Source organism: Mirounga leonina, unplaced genomic scaffold (genome assembly GCF_011800145.1).
Source record: "Mirounga leonina isolate KUSES-001 unplaced genomic scaffold, KU_Mleo_1.0 Mir_150, whole genome shotgun sequence".
In the NCBI taxonomy this organism is placed as follows: Eukaryota; Metazoa; Chordata; class Mammalia; order Carnivora; family Phocidae; genus Mirounga; species Mirounga leonina.
In genome coordinates, this window is record NW_023270374.1 from 34,447,734 (window position 1) to 34,467,464 (window position 19,731).

Below are 19,731 nucleotides of genomic sequence, written 5' to 3' on the forward strand. Positions count from 1 at the left end.
ATGGATGGATGGATGGATGGATGGATGGATGGATGGATGGATGGATGAGTAGATGGGTGGGTGAATGGATAGATGGGTGGATGGATGGATGAGTGGGTGGATGGATGGATGGGTGGGTGGGTGGATAGATGGGTGGATGGATGGATGGATGGGTGGGTGGGTGGATGGATGAGTGGGTGGATGGATGGATGGGTGAATGAATAAATACTTCATGATCTATTGCTTGAAAATAATTTTCATGGCAAAGTTGAGATTAGAACCAAATTCTTCTAGAGCACAAGCCAGGGTATATTCCATGGCTGTTTGTCATCCTAGCATGCAAACAGTAGTAGTTAGGTTTTACTGAATGTGTGTTGAGTGTGTTACAGCAGGTCTTGTCCTGAACACTGCTCAATGGCCCTGTTATTAGCCCCACCTTTACTAACGAGGAAATGGATGCTGAGAGAGGTAGGCAGCTTGCCCAACGCCACACAGCAAAGAGCATCCTGGCTTTTCTGATTCTGTGTCACCTTGCCCCTCCCTCTCCCCACCCTCCACCAGTCTTCCCCACTGGTCTGGCTCCTACTAGCTCTGCCGGCCCCAGGCTGGGCTCACCTCCATCTGCATAGGTCTCGGTGCCATAGCCGTCCTGCAGGCCATTGTTCCAAGTGCCTTCATACTTGGCCCCGCTGCTGCCACTCTGCCGAGTTCCGTAGCGTCCCTTGAAGCCGTGCGTCCACTCGCCCTTGTAGAGCCAGCGCCCCTTGGTCTCTATGCCCAGCCCATGCCGTTTGCCCTGGCTCCAGTATCCCTCGAAGGTGTTCCCACTGGGCCAGGTGTAGACGCCCGCCACTTCGAAGCCAAAGTTCCAGGAGCCCGAGTATTCGCCCTGGCCCTTGGGGCCCGTGCACAGTCCATGTCCGTGGGCCTTTCCCCCCTCCCAGCCCCCACAGTATGCCCCGCCATCATCAAAGTCAAAGCGGCCCCCACTCATCTCATCGTAGCCCCTGACAGCTTCACCGTCCTCCAGCTTGGGGGAGAGAGGGCGATGGGGGGTGCCAGCGACACGCTCCAAGCACACTCAGGGCTGGGCGCCCCTGACTCACCACTGTGCCCCAGGAGGGAGAAAGCAAGATGCCACCAGAGGCTGAATGAGCCCAGGAGCCAAGTCAGCACTGGGTCGGCTGGTCAGTGCCATGCCTGGGAGGCCCCCACTCAACCAGCCAGAGGAAGGCTGCCAGTTGGGAAGGAAGCAGGAGGGAAAGATTCAAAGTCTCCATAGAGTGTCCCAAGTCTGGCTTCCCTGGAGTCAAAGGAAAAACGGTGTGATCCCTTTAAGAAGCACAGTGAAAGGGGTGGGGTGGAGGGGTCCCCAGTCTGTTTCGAAGAGAGTAAATTCTCCCTTGGTGACAGCCCCCAGCCTGAGGCTGAATTCCTGCAGCCGGCTGGCCCCCTTCTCCACCCAGTGGGTGTGCGGGGCTGTCGATCTCCCTGCCGCTGCCCCGCCCCTCTGGATCCTGCCCTCCTCCTGGGATGGAAAGGTCATTGTTGCCCTAACAAGGCCATTGGATCTCAGAAGCTGCTCCCAAAATAACCCCCTGGCTAGCCCAGCCTCCTTCAAAGCGGGAGGGGTGTTTCAAACTGGGCTAGTGCTTCAGACCCAGGGAGTAGCTGGAGGGGCGAGGAAGGGCAGCTGAGAACTAAGTGTAGGCAGCTAGGGCAATTGGATGGGTTTTCTTCCCCCTGGGTAGGAGCTCCCTTCCACCTTCGGGGTCCCCTGAGTCTGCAGGAGGGGAAAGGGCAGAAGGGTCAGGGAGGGGAGGGAAAAGGAGGACTAGCAGAACAGCTAGTCCTGGAACACTTAAAATCCCCCAGAGTGTAGAGGTTGGCAAATCTCAGCCCCACCACCACTCACATGCCCTAACAGGACCTGGGGCTATACCCGCTGCCAGTCCCGTAAAGGAATCTGGTGACCTAAAGAGAAAGGAATGGGCATGGTTTCACATACGCTTTTGAAAGCAGAGGAGGGAACTCAGGAAGAGAAGTGAGGTTCTGAAAACAGAGTCTGGAAGATAGAGAAAACCGAGTCCAGCGCTCATGCACAACCCCCAATCCCTCTCCACACCCCCGGGAAAACCCTGGAAAGAGCCTGCAGAAGGCACTGAACGCTCCCTGGCTCTCTCCTCTGAGGGGCGAGGAGCCTGTCCTTCTTTATCTCTGAGACACAGGGTTGCTGGTTATTTGGAATGAGGTTGTCTCCGCAATACTCGAGGACCGTGATTTTTTAAAAAAATATCCCCTTTCCAAGTTTTCTTTTTCTCTGGTGTCTTCAGAGCCTGTGAGGCCAGACTTCAGAAAGCTTTGGGGGCAGGGTCAGGAGTGAAGGGCCTGGGTGGATTCCCAGCACTCAGGTTCCCACCAAACTTCAGGGAAAGGGAAAAATAAATCTCTATGACATGAAGCTGTGGCCAGGACTAATGACTGGAAATCTCAACTGAGCCCAGGGTTAACAGGAGCATAGAGTAATTCTGGGAAAGGTAGGAGCCATCAAGAACAGGAAGCTGCTGTGGGGGGTGGAGAGTGGAGATGGAGAGATACGGAGGAGGGGAAGGATAGAAATCACTAAAAAAGCAAGCGCAGAAGGCACTTGAGAACTATTGGACTATTATCTGACTTCAAACTTAATCTGACATACTCCAAATCCCACGATGACTCAGGCTCCTTGAAGTCACCGCAGAAGATTTGTTCTTGTTTCAGAAATGGACAGAAAATGTTCTCTCCCTTCATCCAGCAGACTCCTAGTCCTTCCTGGTTCCTTCGCTGTTAAAGAGCCCCTTCTGGGTCCACGTTTCACCCTCAGGCAGAAACACGCAGCCTCTGAGCTCACTGAGCTCACTATCGCTGGCTGTTCGCCGAGGGGACAGGCAGCAAGTAGCCCCGGATAAACACTGCATCGTCTAGGTTTGGACTCACCATCCGGCCAGGTGGACGGACTGAACTGCTTATACAAATTCACTTCTAAGATTGCCTTGCTGCCTACCCCAGAGAGCTCTGCTTTTGCCACTTCTCACCAAGGTCTCTGGAGAATCACGTGTTTCTTTCCAGCTCTGCTCCGAAGAGGAGAGGAAAGCAACATCTCCACGTGGAAGTTAGAGGAGTTTCAATTGCCCAAGTTCAATAGGCTTTGTAGTTAAATGCTGGACGAATCACCATAATCCTGTCCTAAGGCGGGATGGCGGTTGTGTCCTTCTGAGCTTTTCCACCTGATAAATTTAGCCACTGTGCATCCGTGCAGCTCCCTATGGTGGTTCCCTACCAAGAGTGGGTACACATAAGACTTAAGTTCAACACCTGTTGAACTTCAACACATAAAAAGATTCCAGATTCCAGAGCTCCCCCCACCCCAAACCAATGAATAGATTGTACCCGGAAAAGGCTTGGGCAGTTGTATTTTTTAAAAGCTCCTCAGACGAATCTGACTCATTCCTGGTTAAGAACCACTGTATGTTTTCAAATTAAGAAACTTTTTTTTTTTTTTTTAAGATTTTATTTATTTATTTGACAGAGAGAGACACAGCTCCACAGCTACCTACGCTACCCAGCCTATGGTCCATGGATTCATGAAGGTGTAGCACAGGCTGGGTAGGGTAGGGTAGCTGTGGAGTTAGACCACAGGGGTGGTCACCAAGGGGTGACCCTGGACCAACTGTTAATTTCCCTAAGCCACAAATTCTTCAACTGTAAAAGTACCTACCTCAAAGGATTATTAGTATTCAGGATAACAGTATCTTCTTTATATGGTTGGGTAACTTCATACCGTAAAAAGGCTTAGGACACACTAAACACCTAATAAATATTAGCTATTATTAATATTATGCTCACATGATAAGTTGCTCTTCAAACTAGAATGCTTAATAAGATAGTCACCAAAGAGGTAAGTCAGAATCACCCCCTAAATACTAAATATCTTGACACCGAAATACTCCTTACTCTTCACAATACATGTTGACTCAACATTGCCCTGTGGTTTTTCACTTTTTAAGCTGATAAACTATATGTTATTGGTGAAGGGACATTTTGATTTCTTAAAAGTTTAAATTTTTTGCCAAATTTGGTACTGGCCTTAGGTGACCAGTGCTGAACTTTTCGAGAGAGGCTTTTGCCTCTGTTAAACCAATGCATTCCAGGGAAAGGGAGGCCTCTGGAGGCCATCTGCGCGTCACAGCAACTTTTCCTTAGGAAAACCCAGTTCCCCGAAGAGAGGGGAATTTACTAAACTTGGAATGAATTCGAAACCACTTTTTATTTTTTTTTTTTAAAGATTTTATTTATTTATTTGACAGAGAGAGACACAGCGAGAGAGGGAACACAAGCAGGGGGAGTGGGAGAGGGAGAAGCAGGCTTCCCGCAGAGCAGGGAGCCCGATGTGGGGCTCGATCCCAGGACCCTGGGATCATGACCTGAGCTGAAGGCAGTCGCTTAACCAACTGAGCCACCCAGGCGCCCCGAAACCACTTTTTAAAGAGCTATCCCATTCTTGCTTTTTCCCAGGTCTTTTCTTCGTCTGTCGTTCTGTTCTTTGATCAGAAAGGGTAGTCATTTGCTCCGTTTGTTTCTCATTTCTCAGGTGTGGATCGCTTCCTAGGGAGCCTAGAGGGGAGGGACCCAAAAAATCCAGAACAGAGAGAAGGCCTGCACACAGAAACCCACTTGAGTACTTCTCAGCCACTGAGGACTCAGCTGAAGAAGCCCCGCCTCCCCAGACAAGTTTTCCTGGCTGGGTTAGGTGCCTTTGCACATGTGGGCTCTTTCTCCAACTGTGTGTTGTTTGAAGCAAGGATTATCGTCATTCCAAATAAAAAGCATGAACGCATACTAAGTGCCTGGTGCTCCGGCTCACGCTTGTATGCCCAGTGCCTGCACATTGTGGGTGCTCACCTTTCCTTCTCTGCACCATTTGGCAGCTTTCAAGTCCCTTCTTAATTAAACGCTTTTTCACTTGACCGATAGGACTGTTCTCTTGATTCTGCGCCCGCCTCACGGGCTGCTCCTGCCTAGGGCTTTGGCTGGTTCCTCTTCATTCCGCTGACCTCTCGACCGTGGGAATGTCTCAGAGCTTGGTCCTCTGTCTGGGTCTTTACCTACATTCACGTCCTAGGTGGTCTCCTCCAGTCTGAGCTTTAAGTAACACCCATATCCTTACGGCTCCTACATTTGTGCCTCCAGCCTGTACCTCCCCACTGATCTTCCATATAGGTCCACCACCAACGTCGCCACAGGGGGTCTCAGAAGCACCTCACACTTGGTTAAGAGCAAAACCAGACTCCCAACTCTCCTCCCGTATGTGCTCCTCCAGCCGGCTTCAGCTTCTGATGTGGAGTCCTTAATTGCAGTTTTTCTCTCACACCCTGTATCCAATCCATCAGCAAATCCCCTCAGCTGTACCTCTAAACTAGTTCCAGAATACATCTTTTCCTCTGCACTGCCAAGCGTCCAAGCCACCAAAGCCCATTGCCCGATTTACTGCAGTGACCTCCCAACCGCCTCCTTGCCTCCCCTTCTCCTGCTCCCCTCAGTCCACACAGAACAGCCAGTGCCCTTGGTAAAGGCCAGTCTGATAGGCCTCGCCTCTCCTCCAACCCCCCCCAAATGGCCCCTTACCTTAGTCAGGAATCACAGCCCTTAAAATGGCCTGCAAGGCCCTCCATGATCTGCCCCCTGCCCCACGCTTCCGTGGCCTCGCCTGCTTCAAGCTGCATTGACATCTTTGCTGGGTCTCAGCTCAAATGTCACCGACCTCATCACAGAAGCTTCTCTGACCACCCAAATAAAAGAACCACCCTGTCCCCAGCCCCAGCCCTTACGATATTGGAATCCTCCTCTTTCCATTGAGTACAAGGATGTCATTCTGCTTGCTGTTCTATTCCCAGCACCTAGTATGGTTGCGGGCACTCCAGGTGTATTTGCTGAATAAATGGATGAATGAATGTTCTATGAATAGTTAAAGGCACATGTCAGGATGCTACTTTTCAAAACATCAGAGTAAAATTTCTCAATCCATAATCTGAATCCATCACCCAGGGTGCATTCAAGAAAGATAAACTGCACTCACAAAAGGTCAAATGTTCCAGTGAGGGACATTCATATTAAAGTTGGCCCAACTGGGTCTGAGCAGAGTAACTTTTAGCTTCAAGATTCATGTTTTGAGATTTTGACTGAGATGTAAATACTTAAAACTTATTCCCATGGACCTGGAATGCTTAGCTTCCACCCAAGTTTGGATTTCTTCAACAGGGTACTCAGCCATTGGAACTTTGTCCCGACACCCCTGCTCATGACAATTTTTGTTTGAAAGGAAGGCGCATCTTACTTCATTCTCTGATGACTGTTCTGTTAGCATACAGAATTAAGTAAATAACCAGACTACAGGACTTAAAAGCTAAAAAGGACTTAAAAGACTGAGGAACCATCTTCATTCAAGTACCACACTAAGCCCGAATTGCTCCACTCTCGCCAGTACAAAAGGTGAAGCAAGACACTAGTTGTGGAGATGAGGGGGTGGGTGGTAGGTGCCTTTACAGTAGAAATTCTAATGGCCTACTCAGTGGTTCTTAAAGTGTGGTCTGGGATCTACGCTTTCAGGGTATCTGTGAGGTCAAAGCGACTTTTGTGATATTAACGTATTAACTGCCTTTTTCATGCTCATTCCCCCACAAGTGTACAGAATTTTCTAGAGGTCACACGACACACAATGTTCACAAGAGGTTGAATGCAGAAGCAGGTATGAGAACTAGTTGTCTTCTATTAAGGCAAACATTAAAGAAATTTGCAAAACTGTAAAACGCCACTCTTTTCACTAAAATATTGTTAATTTTTCAATTAAAAATGTTAACATGTAATAAAATAATTTTTAAATCAAGTAATACACATTTTAAAATTTTGTTTTAATTTCTAATATGGCAAATATTTATAAGTATAATCCACAAAAACAAAAGCTTTGGCATCCTTAATTTGTAAATGAGTTGAGACCAAAAGGTTTCACAACTGTTGCCTTAGGTATATGCAATAGCATTCCTTCTGGTAGCATTATTAAGAAATCTCTCCGCTGGGGCACCTGGGTGGCTCAGTCGTTAAGCGTCTGCTTTCGGCTCAGGTCATGATCCCAGGGTCCTGGGATCAAGCCCCGCATCAGGCTCCCTGCTCAGCGGGAAGCCTGCTTCTCCCTCTCCCACTCCCCCTGCTTGTGTTCCTGCTCTCGCTATTTCTGTCAAATAAATAAAATCTTTACAAAAAAAAAAAAGAAATCTCTCCACTTCCAGTGTTGTGATGGCAAGGTGTTGTGCCCCCTTGCTCAAACCACAACCCGCAGATGTCACTAAATCCACACTACACTAGTAACTAGCAGAGATCTCCCACTACTTATGTTCAGGGCTTTTCCCGGGAATACCCTTCCCACCTCTCCCAAGTACAAATCACATTACGTGGGAAGCCCAGACCCCACTGTCATGAACCAACTCCAGTAAGTGGGATGTTTTAGTAGAGAATTAAAGCTTATTTTGTCATCTAAATAAAAGTTAAACTTTCTGTTAACATGACATTAACACGGTGGGACAAGTTTTCACTAAATTTGATGGGAACACTTAGGATGATGGTCTGAATTGAAATACGTTACGTGGTCTGTGTAAAACTCACTCTGGAGCCACCTGAAAAAGACCGGGATTTGTCCTCCAGCTGAAACAGAGGAGAGATTTTTTTTTTCCTCCACCACACTTTGGAGGGAATTTTTGGATGGCCAACCAGAAATGCAAGATACAGCATGTATAAAATTCTGTGTTGGGTTGGCTGGGGCGGGAGGGCAGTGCAGAGATACTATCCATCCAGAACATTTGAAACTGGGGCATGAGATCTACATCACAACGGACTGAAACATGCCACGTGTGTTAAAATGCCACAGATGGAGAAGACGCACGCTGGTTTCAAATATTACACCCCCTCCTTCCAACCAAAGCAGCCCGCTCCTCGCTGCTTCTGACCCGAGAAACTTCACACACCAAGTGCCAGCAGGGGTTTGTTTGGTGATGGTTGATGATTCTTTCAAACAATATAGGGCAGGCCAGCTAGTTTATTCACACTGAATCTAAACCTTCGATTTCTGGCTTAACAATAACATAAGGAACCCTGAAAGACACAATAAGCTTGTGTTAAATCAGAGACGCTTCAAAGCAGTCATAGAACTTCTAAGATTCTGGGCTGGCAACTGCAGCATGACGAATGTTCAGTCCAGTTACAAAACGTTTCATTTTCCCGGGCCAACAAATCTTAAACAGATCTGAAAAATGCCCTGCTTTACAAAGCCTTTTACCATATACCCATCGCTCCCAGTCAAGTAGTTATGGTTTCTTCAACTCCCAGAAACTTTTTCTAAAGAAGAGGGATTTTCCTTTGATCTGCTTGCTTTGGTGCGTATGTAAGAACGCAGAGAGTGAGTTTAAAGAACGAAGATGAACGGAGATGCCAAGAAAAGTTTTTATTGCAAGCACAGTGAGCAGAAGGAGATGTCTTCTCACATAACGTGGCCGCAAGGTCTGCCATTAACTAAATCTCTCTGACAACCCTTCATTGGTTTAAAGCATATTACTTAGCTTCTTGCTATCAGGTGTACATCATTTCTGCCATGTGGGACATTTTCTTGGGAATATACAAGTAATATTCCATGTAGCCTGACAGGTCCTCAATGGTCACATCATCCACATAGACTCGAGCTTGCTCAGAACAGGAGCGGGGGGAGCCAGACAGAGTTCTGGTGTGGAGCGACTGAGAGTAGTCCTCAAGCATGGATCTTCGTTCTGGGGCCAAGGGAGGGACACTCTGCAGGCCTGAAAAGGAATACACTTCCATATCATGCCATCTCTTACACTGGCACTCCTTGCCTATGCATGCACATGGCTTGCCCTGGTTTAGCCTGGAAACGGATCGAAAGTCAGAGAGATCATTGGCCTTGAGACTTGCTTGGGAGACTTGGGTAGCATCAGAGGAGTCTTCCTTCTTACTCTCTGATGGGAGCCTGGGAACCGAAGTTCTCAAAGGCTCAACGACTGCCCCTGTGTGATTAGTATCGAGAGAAGTAGAGCATTCTCCTGCAGTGAACTCTTTAGGGGTGGAAATTCCCAGCCCACTGCTGCTATCAGGGGAGTCAGTCTGGCTTTTGTGCTTGAGCTGGCTGCTGGAAGAAGAAGCTATTGTACTGCAATGTATAAACTTTGGAGGATGAAGGACAGGAGACTTAGAACGTCGACGACGCTGGGTTCTTACTGCTCCTCGTGAAGACTTCCTTGTAGACCTAAGAGGAAAACAGTGCACAAAAAGATGTTGGGACACACAGCTGTCCTAAGCAGATTCTTTGTGATAGCTGGAAATTTACTTCCTCTCCTCGAGTCTGAGGTCCTAAGTTTCCCCCAAAGAGATGTGCCTACCTCTGTTTTCAAGCTGCCTAAGTCTGCATCTCAAAAACTTCAACATCTCCTTATTAACAAGCTATAGAAACAGGAGAGGTAAAGGGGAGGTTCTAATTGCATTTCTTGGGCCAAACATTGGGTGCAGAACGTGCCCGCCCCAAACCACTTGATGCTGTAAAGCCCAACTGTTGTGCTCTGTGCTCCGAACATAGCAGCTTCCATACCACTGTTTGTGGCTAATGATGCCAATGGCCACTATGTCATGATGTCATGATTGCCACACAGAGCAGCAGGCTTAAGATTCATTTCTACCACTAGTAACAGCTGACAAATAAATTCAGACTCCCTCAAGTTTTTATGGATATTGGGAATTACCAGACACTCTACATAACTTTTAATAAAACATTTAAATAAATAAAAGAGCTGAGCAAAGGAAATAAGAAAAAGAGAGAGAGACTCAAAACTGCCGAGCAAAACTGAAAACAGAAATAAAAAGAACTTTAAAAACAACAACAACAACTGTATTTGACATTAAATTAAATGGCTGGGCCAAGCAGCAGAATAGAGCTAAGGAAAGAAATCCTGAACTGGAAGATAAATCTGAATTATCTGTAACACAGTTCAGCCAGTTGCAGTCTGTGGGTCCAAACTGGCTGTTTTCATACAGCCCATAGGGACTGCTCCTGGGGGCTAGCACTGTGAGCCTCCCTGTGCCTGCCTTCCTGGCCAGCAGATGTGTCACACCACTGCAGTGGTCCCACGCTGGTCCCATCCACAGGCTGGGGCTCTGCTGTCAGCAACTGCCAGCACCTGAGGGGTGGAATCTCAGTTCAAGAGTCTGGCTTGTGCAGGGCTCTCTGGAGGAAAGAAGGGCACGCTGGCATCTGGGTGCCATTGGGGCACAGGGTAAAACTGACTCCAGTACTGCCACCCACCCCCCCCTCCACCTGGCTAATCATTTCATCCCGAAACCAAGCAACTGAACACAAAATGTGTCCACCGGCCAGAATGGCATGCATCAGGCAAATGGGGCAGGGCAGGAATTTTCTCGCCTATATACATACCTACATAATATCCTTGAATCTCACCTCTTGGCCTCCAAAGCCTAAAATATTTACCATCTGGCCCTTTACAAAAAAGTTTGCCTCCCCCTGACCTAAAAGGTGAGTACAGAGACTTGGAGGAAACTTGGAAAAATGTAAAAGTTAAAAAAATATGTAAAATAGAATAAGAAATCTGGAGTTTCCCAAGGAAAGAATATAGAGCATGGAGGACAAGTGATTTTTGAAGAGATAAGGGCTGATAAATTTTCTGAATTGATGAAAGAGATCTACAGATAGAGGCAGCACCCTGAAACAGGACAAATAAAGAGCAATCCACATCTAGACCCACTGTAGCAAAACTGCAGATTCTCCAAAACCGGAACATCTTAAAAACAGCCAGAGACTAGACAGATTATTCCCAAAAAGAAGAACAGTAAGGGTAGACTTTTCAACATCAATAATGAAGCCAGAAGACAATGAGTATCTTCCAGAGTTATGAGAAAATAACTCAATCTAGAACTAGGACTTCAGGCATATTAAATCAGGTGTATCTTTCAAGAACAAGGATGAAACAAAGACATTTTCAGATAAATCAAAGTATATTTACAATAGAACATGATGTTATACAAGGAGGGGGCATCATTCAAATTCATTCTATGGGGAGTTCTACAAGAGACCCTATTTACTAACAACAGACCTTTGCTAAAGGAATTTCTGAAGAAAGTACTTCAGGAAGAAAGAAAGGCGATGCATCGTATATGGAAGGTCTGAGATGCAAGAATGGTGAGCAAAGAAATTGTAAATGAGATAGACAAACACTGTTTATTTAAATAATGAGCGAGAAAACTAAAATATTGGGCAACTACACATGGAAGTCAGGAGGTCTAAGTAAAAAGATTGTACGGAGGGTTAAAATACCGCTGATGCTTGAACAAGAAGGGTTTGAAGGGCCCGCTTACATGCGTGGATTTTCTACAGTACTTACAAATGTAATTTTTCTTCCCAATTTTCTTAATGTTTTTTCTATCTTATTGTAAGAATACACTATATAATACATAAAACATATAAAATATGTGTTAATTGACTATTTATGGTATCTGTAAGGCTTCTGGTCAACAGTGGGCTACTAGTAGTAAAGTCTGGGGAAGTCAAAAGTTATATATGGATTTTTGACCTGCACAGAGGTTAGCACCCCTAACCCTCGTGTAGTTCAAGGGTCACTGGATTAACTTTTGTCTTTGTTAATAAGCAGTACAGTGGAATTTCAAGGCTAACTACTAAAAGAATAGAAACACAGCATATAATTTCCAAGCCAATAGAAGGAAAAGTGGTGGGGGGCAAAAAAAAAAAAACAAACCCATTTCAAACCATTTTTTAAAATGAGGGAGAAGAAGAGGGAAGGTAGGAAGAGTAAAAAAACAAATAACAAACACAAAGAAGTAGGACAAATAGCATAAAGTAAAATGCTAGAAACAAGTCTAAATATATCAATCAATAATCAAAATAAATGTAAATGCACTGAACTCAGTTTAAAAAATTATCAGAATGAATAAAACAAAATAAGCCATATATATTTATGAGACACATCTAAAATTTTAAAACACACAATGGTTGAAAATAAAAGATAAAAAAAAATACAACAGGCAAATACCAACCAAAAGACAACTGGATTAATTATATCAATTTGGAAAAAACAGACTTTAAGACAAGAGCCATTATGAGGAATTAAGAATGTCACTTACATCATTAAAAATCTCAATTCATTAGGAAGAAAACAGTCTAAACTGGTATGAACCTAGACTGTATAAACCTAACAAAATGGCTTCAAAATACATAAAATTAAAATATGGAACTTAAAGGGAAAACAAACAAATTCACTCCCATAGGGAAGATTTCAACATACATCTCTCAATTACTGATAGATTGAAAAAAGATTCAAATAATACATTTAAAAGCTTGATTTAAGAGACATAAAAAAACCCAAGAATGATTAGAGAAGACTCAGTCTTCTCAAACACACATAGGACATTTATAAAAACTGTCTATGAACCAAGCCACATAGCAAGTCTCAGCGTATTCTCAATCGAAAAGAATGGCTCATCTCTAATCATTGGGTTTGGGGTTCTGTATCTAACATACTCCTTTCTGGATACTCAGGAAAGTCCAGTAGTAATTTATAAAGTATTGGGATAAAAATCATCTGCAGTAAGAAGCTCTTACCCATGCCAACTGTCTTTAGGTGCACATGAGGTTTTCGGTTTGGTCTCATCTGCTGATGTTCTGACTGATGCTCTGACATTTGTGCCTTCTCCAACAGACAGAGATGCTATGGACCTGAAGAAAACAACGAAGTTTACTGCTTACAGAAAACTGAAAGGAAGAGAACTTACTGCTCTCACCAACTCAAACACAATTTGTATTAATACCTTTCTCTGTCATTTGAGTTTCTCAAAAAATTGCTCACCTTTTAAATTTTCCTCCAAAACCAAATTTAGGGGATCCCTAAAAGCCCATGGTTGCAGAATCATAAGCCAAAGAGTAATTCTGAAGTATGACCAGCAGCAGGATATAAATAGACTTTTAGGCTGTTTATCTGGGGCAGATAAGGTCTTACGTCCACAGAGAACCCTAATGACACTGACCACTTATTTTATGTGGGCAAATCAGAGCCATGAGAACTAAGTTGAGGAGCAAAAACTTCAGGAGACTCATTCTAACTTGAAAATGAGTATTTCTGACAACTAATAAACTTGAAATATTACTGGAAGTTAAATCTTTGCAATTTAAAATTCCAGAAGTAATACAGGTTTCCCAGGAAAGAAGACGAAAAAATTTGAGAGAAAAAATGAATGTCTATAATCTCACAACCCAGAGATTTACAACATTAACATTTTGGTATAAATCCTTCCAGATCTTTTCAATATATACATATACACACACACTGGGCTCCTACTATACATGCTGTGGTATTAGTAACAATCCTTTAGAAAGAAACATTAATCTACTAAGTAAAAGGATGCTCACTGAAATTAATTTAAAATAAAAAGTAACAGGAATAACCTAAATGTCCAGTAGAAAATAGAAAACACTACATTATATTAATGACACATCTATTCAATGGAATATTAGGACTTTATTACAAATTAAGTGTACAAAGAACTTGAATGACACAAGAGAATGCTTATAACTTAACATTAAGAGAAACAGAATGAGATAAACAACTATACATATATTATGATCTCAACTATGTCAAAAAACTGTATGGTGTTAAGTATAGATGGTCTAGATTGTTAATAGCAGGCATGGTAAATTGAGATTTTTACTTCCTTTTTGTTTCTGTGAATTTTTCTATAATAAGCATGTATTATCTTATAATCAGATAAAAAGGATTATGTTGTTTTCTAATAAATAAATAGAGATTTATCCTGATAAGACAAATACCATTGGGAATGGAAACCTGTTGAACAGGATCACGCTAAATTCCTGGCAAGGCTTGGTTAGTTTATGAGTCAGTACCTCAGATGTCCCATTTGTAAATCAGCAACAATATGAAACAACTAGAACCATATGATACATTACACAAGTCTTATTCTGCTTAGTCATGGTAATGACTCACCCCCTCTACTCTTACTCAGTTTTCTCAAATGTTCTCCACTGCTCCTTCCCTTTCTACAATTTTACTCCAAGCAGATCACAGACTATAAAGATGCAATAACTGACCATAGCTTGTATGGTCAGATATTAAATCTTCAAAGGTGTTGTTGTTTTTAATGTTCCAGGTATTTTTAGCGGTATGGAAATAGCTTAATTTTATGTTCCAACTTCTTAAAACACCAGGAAAGAAATCTGTGTATGAAGAGTTACTCATATGAATTTATATACATTAAGGGATTTATATGTATATGTGTGTGTATGTGTATACACATTCCTAGCATTTTCCTGACTAAAAAAATTATTTCTATACCAGAAATCACAAAGGAATGTGACCATAATCTGGAACTATCTATTTCTCTGCTTTGTTTTTATTTCCCAAAATGACTTAAAAATTACTGATCAATTTAAATGGCAAATATGACCATATGAGAAAAGCCACTGCAAGGAGAAGATATTTATTTGTAGTATCATGGAAGCAAATGGGAGCACTATTAACAGTTTCTGTGCAAACCCATTAGTATAAATCTTCTCACCTGGTAGACCAAAAAAAAAAGTACTAGCAATAAACAAACAGCTATAACAACTACTATTTAATTTTTACTATGTGCCAAGTACTGTGTGCAACTCTTCATGTTGTCTTCAAGGTATCATATAAAGGAATGGTTAAAAGCACAGGTTCTGGAGGCAAATTGGGCTCAAATCCTTACTCTACCACTTCTCACCAATGTGACCTTTAGCAAGTGATTTAACTCATCTGTAAACCGGAATAACTATAGTATCTATCTTCTAAGTTGGTAGTGAGAATTAAATAATGTGTATAGATACTTAAGCCAGTGTCTAGGGCATAGAAAGTGAGTAATAAATCTCAGTGATTATTACTTGTTGTGAAGTGTTCTACTCTGAGCTTCTAGGGTTTATTTTCCATTCATGAAAAGAAATATTCCTGTATCTATCAAAGATTTGAGATTTCTTCTGTCCTGGGGTGAAGAATGGGGATGAAAAGAGTCCTGCACAGAACATTTTGCAAAGGGCGAAATATTAACATGCAGACAGCAGCTGGTCTGCAGGTGCTCTAATTAGTTTGGCTAAAGGGTCCAAGATTATTGATCTCAGTGACAGAACCCTAATGAATAGAGGTTTCCATAGTGATAGACTCAGCAATCAGAGCATATGAAATCGAGAATGTCTGTGGATTTCTATGGAGCCAATTCACTTTTAGGGAAAAAACACAGTGATTCCCTAGAGATGCATGAGGAAATTCCTGATGGGACACTGCTCGATAATTCTGATTCAAGAGGGAGGTGGGGAACCCTCCTCAAAACTAAGGGATACCAAAACACCCAACTTGGGAGTACAAATGAGTTACTTTTCAAAATTTAACATTAAGAGTTTCCTTTATAAGTAAAATAATGCTGTGCACAATTTGGTAGAATGCCACACTATTAACATTTTAATCTTTTATGAATAATGAGAAATTTTAGAAGAGAATGAGATCTTCTTCAGGGGAAAGGGCTATTTAAATCTAGTAAGCAATTCCCAAATAATATATTACATATTTAATTACCCTGATGCATCCACTCTTAATTTCTTGAAAGCAGTTTGTAGACTCTCCTCTTCCCCATCCTTGGCTTCAGATTTCATTGTGAAAGTTTTTACACTACTATGGATGTTGCCGTTAATACTAAAAAATAAAAATAAAATGAGCAAAGTGAAAACAGGTAGGTTCAAAAGTATACCTTTTGTTAAAATCTATATTCCTGATACTATTACTACTTGTTAGCGGGAAAAAAGCAAATCTCTATTTCTAAAAGAAATTTTCAGTGCAGTTGGGGACTGTAGGTTTTATTTCTTAAGAAAAGACAAATGAAGTGATATAGAAACATGTATTTATTATAACAGATTTTTTTATTGAAGTATAATTGACATGTTATATTAGTTTCAGATGTACAACATAGTGATTCAACAATTCTGTATCTTAATTATTATGATAGAATTTAAACTGTCCAAATACTTGATGCCAATATCCTGTTACACAGCTTTGGAAACTAGATCACCTGAAATCTATGTTTAAGTATACCTTTTAACAGGGTAAAAATTTGTCCACTTGTAGAGGTCTAGAAACCTACAGACAAAATGACCTTTGTACCAAAAATAAAAGGAAAAAGATCAACCTACAACACTCTGATCCTTTAAAATGATACTGAGTATTTGTGTAGTCCAACCCTAACATTTCCCGTTAAGTATAACTTCATGACACATGATAGCATTTCTCTAAAGCAATCCTGACCCAGATATCAATATTCACATAAATATTCATACTCAGATATCAAGATGTTACCATTGTTAAAGCAGGATTACAAATATGTTTCAATGATTACTGATTATTCCACACTCTTACCAATAAGGTTGATACCTTCATTTTTTTAGCTTTTAATTATTATACAAGATAGAAAATAAATGAACTATGCATGCAACTTGAAAAGATAAATAGAACAAACCTTCCCAAAAGAAAAAGGTGGAAAGTAAATATATATAAAAATTATTTTTCTGTAGATGCACCTTTAAATGATCTCCACTTAACCAGTTTGATTAATGAAACTTCTCCATTCTTCCACCTTGGTTTTTATATTTAAACAAAGAAAAGGGAAACAGGGGCCAATCAAAGCAGTAAGAGACACAACAGAGAAGCAGAGAAGTCTGTCAATAAATCCTTTGAAATCTAGTTTCCTGATTGTTTTCACTAAGGTAATAAATTAGTTAACATCAAATCTGAACAAAAAATAAGTCAGTATCTATGAACATATCAGAGGGACTCAGAAAGAAAAAAGGTAAAACAAAAAATAGAAGATGGCGGATTTGGGAAGCAAAGGATTAACTTTACCTTTTCCTTATTTCTAACTTGCTAACCCCATCTAACCCCCTTCCCCCCGCCCCGCCAGGCACTCTCAGAAGGAGCAGTGCCTCTCTGTGGACCCTTCTAACTTCTCTGATTCCTTATCTGCTCATTTTTCAGGGGTGAGTTTGAGGTTATTGTGAGACCTCTAATATTCCAAAGGTCACAGTGTCATAATATGTTTGATATAATGTAATCATATAGTACCAGTGGCAGAATAAGGAAGCAAGGAATTAACACTATTCGTTTGATTTATTTATTTACTTACATGAAGAAGAAGGTATTTTAGGCAGATCTCTCTGGCAAACACTGAAAACAGTCTCCAAAGAATTTAGCTAGCTTTTACTGCAACTTCTTAAATCAAAAAATCTGAACACACTCCCCACATATATCTTGCTGGTTTATTTAACCAGTACATGAACTTGAGGAAACATTATTAATTCCATATTTTGCTGGTTTCTAATGCTTTTGGATTTAGAGGGGGATCCTCCCCCAGATACACATTAATGTCCTATATATCTGGGGGGAGAGGTGAGCAAAGATCACATATCCTAATATTTTTGAAGCTCCACAGCACCTAAAGAGTGCTACTGTAAATTATAAACAAATTCTTCCTGCTGGCAGAACTAAAGTTTGGCTTATAGTTTTCCTCAATTACTTTATGACTAGTCAGTCAAATGCTCAGACTATTTGCCCTTACAGAGTTAAACAATCTGAAGACAGTCTCCCCATCCCTGAAGACCCTACACAAACCCTTTTCCAGGGCTCTCTGGAAATCAGTACACATCACATCTAAATATACAGTGCTGAATTCTATAGACAGAAATTCACTCCATCCACAAATATTTACAGAATTCCTACCATGTGCTTTAGCACTAGACTGGATGTTAGGGATAGAAGGATAAACCTGACACATACTAGGGCTGTGAACCCTATTCCTGTAAGACCTGGAGTCTCATTCCTGCCCTAACACTGTGCTAAGAAGCTTTGCACCCAGATATGTAATTTTTAATTATATAGTCCTAACTTAATTGCACTGCAGGTGACCTCTAGATGTTTATACAAACTTAGTTAACATTCTTGTTGACACACCAAAAGATCTATTATTTGAAAACCAAAATAGACCAAAATAAAAACTGGCTATAGACTAAAACTTTAGGAATGAAGTTCTGTCTAAACTATTTTCAGACTTCCAATATTCTGATTATGCACATCTTCCCTCTGTTATATTAACCCAGGGAAAAGGCGAGTCTTAGACATGACCTTAAGAGCTAAATCAGAGCATTTTTGTAAGTAATTACAACAGACTTAATATGCCCCTCTGTATTCCTGGCTTCCCATTCACTCAGATCAAGAGCTGTACAACTAACTCTGGGAAACATATAATTGGTTTGCCCTTTTTCATTAATATTAAATTTGTGGAGACATTTCTTTCCATTTTCACTGCACTGACTTCTTGAAAATGGAACAATTCCCAAAGAGATGAAAGTTTAAAAGCCTATTAGAAGTTACTTTGTATTGTTCTAAGTTAAATCACAAGGGGCAATTTATCTTTGCCTCGGATTTTCCCAACTTTTCAAAAATGACAAGTAAAATTCTACTAAGTTCCTCCATCAAAAGGGCAAATTCCTGGTTTTCTCTGAGTTTCAACGAATAGCATGTGTCACAATCTTATTTATATCTTGTAGTTTTAACCATGACCTCTTTTAACCTCAAGCCTAGATCCAAATTTCCAGGACCCTGAAAAGACCTGAGATCGATCAATAAAGGATCCCCGCGTAAGCGTGTCATCACAATGTTATTTAGAAACTTTCCCAGCCTCCCAGGAAGCGCGGAGTGCGGGAAAGAAAGTCCTGTCCTGCAACCCCCTAAGACACAAACAAGTCTAGGTTGAAACTATCGGCCCCCAGACCAAAACACATTCACACCTCTCTCTACACACTTTCTCACTCCCTACACGCTCGACGTAGAGCTAAAGCACCGCGTTAATTCTATCCCCACCCCCCGAATCTGGATCGGTCGCGATTAAACGAGAAAAGGTCAGAATCGGGGGGCGGGGGGGTTTACTCAGGGAGTGGAGAGCTGTCTAAGGCCCCAGCTCTGCCCGTCCAGGGTCTCCAGCTGGAAGGTGCCTCTGCTGGATGCTCCCCCGGCCAGAATGAGAGGCTGGAGTTGTGCCGATGCAGGAGAAGGCGGGAGCGGAGCCGAAGAGGCAGCCAACGAGGCTGGGGCTCGGAAACAAGAGGGAAAGGGCGGGAAGGGGCAAAGGGCGGCCAAGGAAGGCGAAAAGGGGAAGCAACAGCCGGGCAGGAGCGGGCGGAGGGGCGGGACGCGGCGGGGACCGCGGGGGCGCGGGAACGGAAAAGAGAGCAGAGCCTGGGCCGACCCAGGCCGCGGCTGCCGAGGGGGCGCGGAGAGGCCCAGGCCCGGCCCGGCCCAGGCAGTCAGCGCCGGGGGACGACGCGACGAGAGGCGGGCGAGCCCGGGAGAAGCCGCCCGAGGCCAGGCCGGGCCGGCAGGTCGAAACGCGATGCCACGGCCTATCCCCGTCACGTCAAGGCACTCACCTCCTCGCAGCTGGGGCGCTCCGGGAATCCAGTCCCGTCAGTTCAGATCGTCTCTCCCGGATCGCAGCGCCTGACTGACCCGGATCCAAACCCGCGGAGGGGCCAGCCCGCGCCTCCGAAGTCGCACTGCGCCTGCGTCA

The 19,731-nt window shown here is 43.0% G+C and overlaps 2 protein-coding genes across 4 annotated transcripts in view; both read right to left on the reverse strand.

Annotated features, from left to right (window-relative positions):
- Nucleotides 1-1,553, reverse strand: part of JPH2 (junctophilin 2) — a 63,410-nt gene extending 61,857 nt beyond the window's left edge. Inside the window, exon 1 of one of the 3 annotated variants that reach the window (XM_035006358.1) lies at nucleotides 595-1,542. In XM_035006358.1, coding sequence (XP_034862249.1) covers nucleotides 595-973 — 379 coding nt within the window. In that variant the 5' untranslated portion in view covers nucleotides 974-1,542. Of the gene's footprint in view, nucleotides 1-594 lie in introns of all 3 variants that reach the window. The other 2 variants (XM_035006359.1, XM_035006360.1) reach the window with 2 other exon arrangements.
- Nucleotides 1,554-7,760: 6,207 nt separating this feature from the next.
- On the reverse strand, nucleotides 7,761-19,725 carry OSER1 (oxidative stress responsive serine rich 1). Its single transcript, XM_035006361.1, has 4 exons — nucleotides 19,592-19,725; nucleotides 15,696-15,812; nucleotides 12,698-12,811; nucleotides 7,761-9,319 (listed from the first exon to the last, which is right to left on the reverse strand). Exons 2-4 carry the CDS (start codon nucleotides 15,770-15,772, stop codon nucleotides 8,632-8,634), a joined length of 879 nt encoding a protein of 292 aa, XP_034862252.1. The 5' UTR covers nucleotides 15,773-15,812; nucleotides 19,592-19,725; the 3' UTR covers nucleotides 7,761-8,631.
- Nucleotides 19,726-19,731: the final 6 nt, after the last annotated feature.

Excerpts from the sequence above, each read along its gene's own strand:
- OSER1 (XM_035006361.1), bottom strand. The coding sequence starts at position 15,772 with ATGAAATCTGAAGCCAAGGATGGGGAAGAGGAGAGTCTACAAACTGCT. Across the intron at positions 12,812-15,695 it reads TTAAGAGTGGATGCATCAGG|GTCCATAGCATCTCTGTCTG; the intron begins GTAATTAAATAT and ends TGTTTTCTTCAG. Across the intron at positions 9,320-12,697 it reads CCTAAAGACAGTTGGCATGG|GTCTACAAGGAAGTCTTCAC; the intron begins GTAAGAGCTTCT and ends TTTTCCTCTTAG.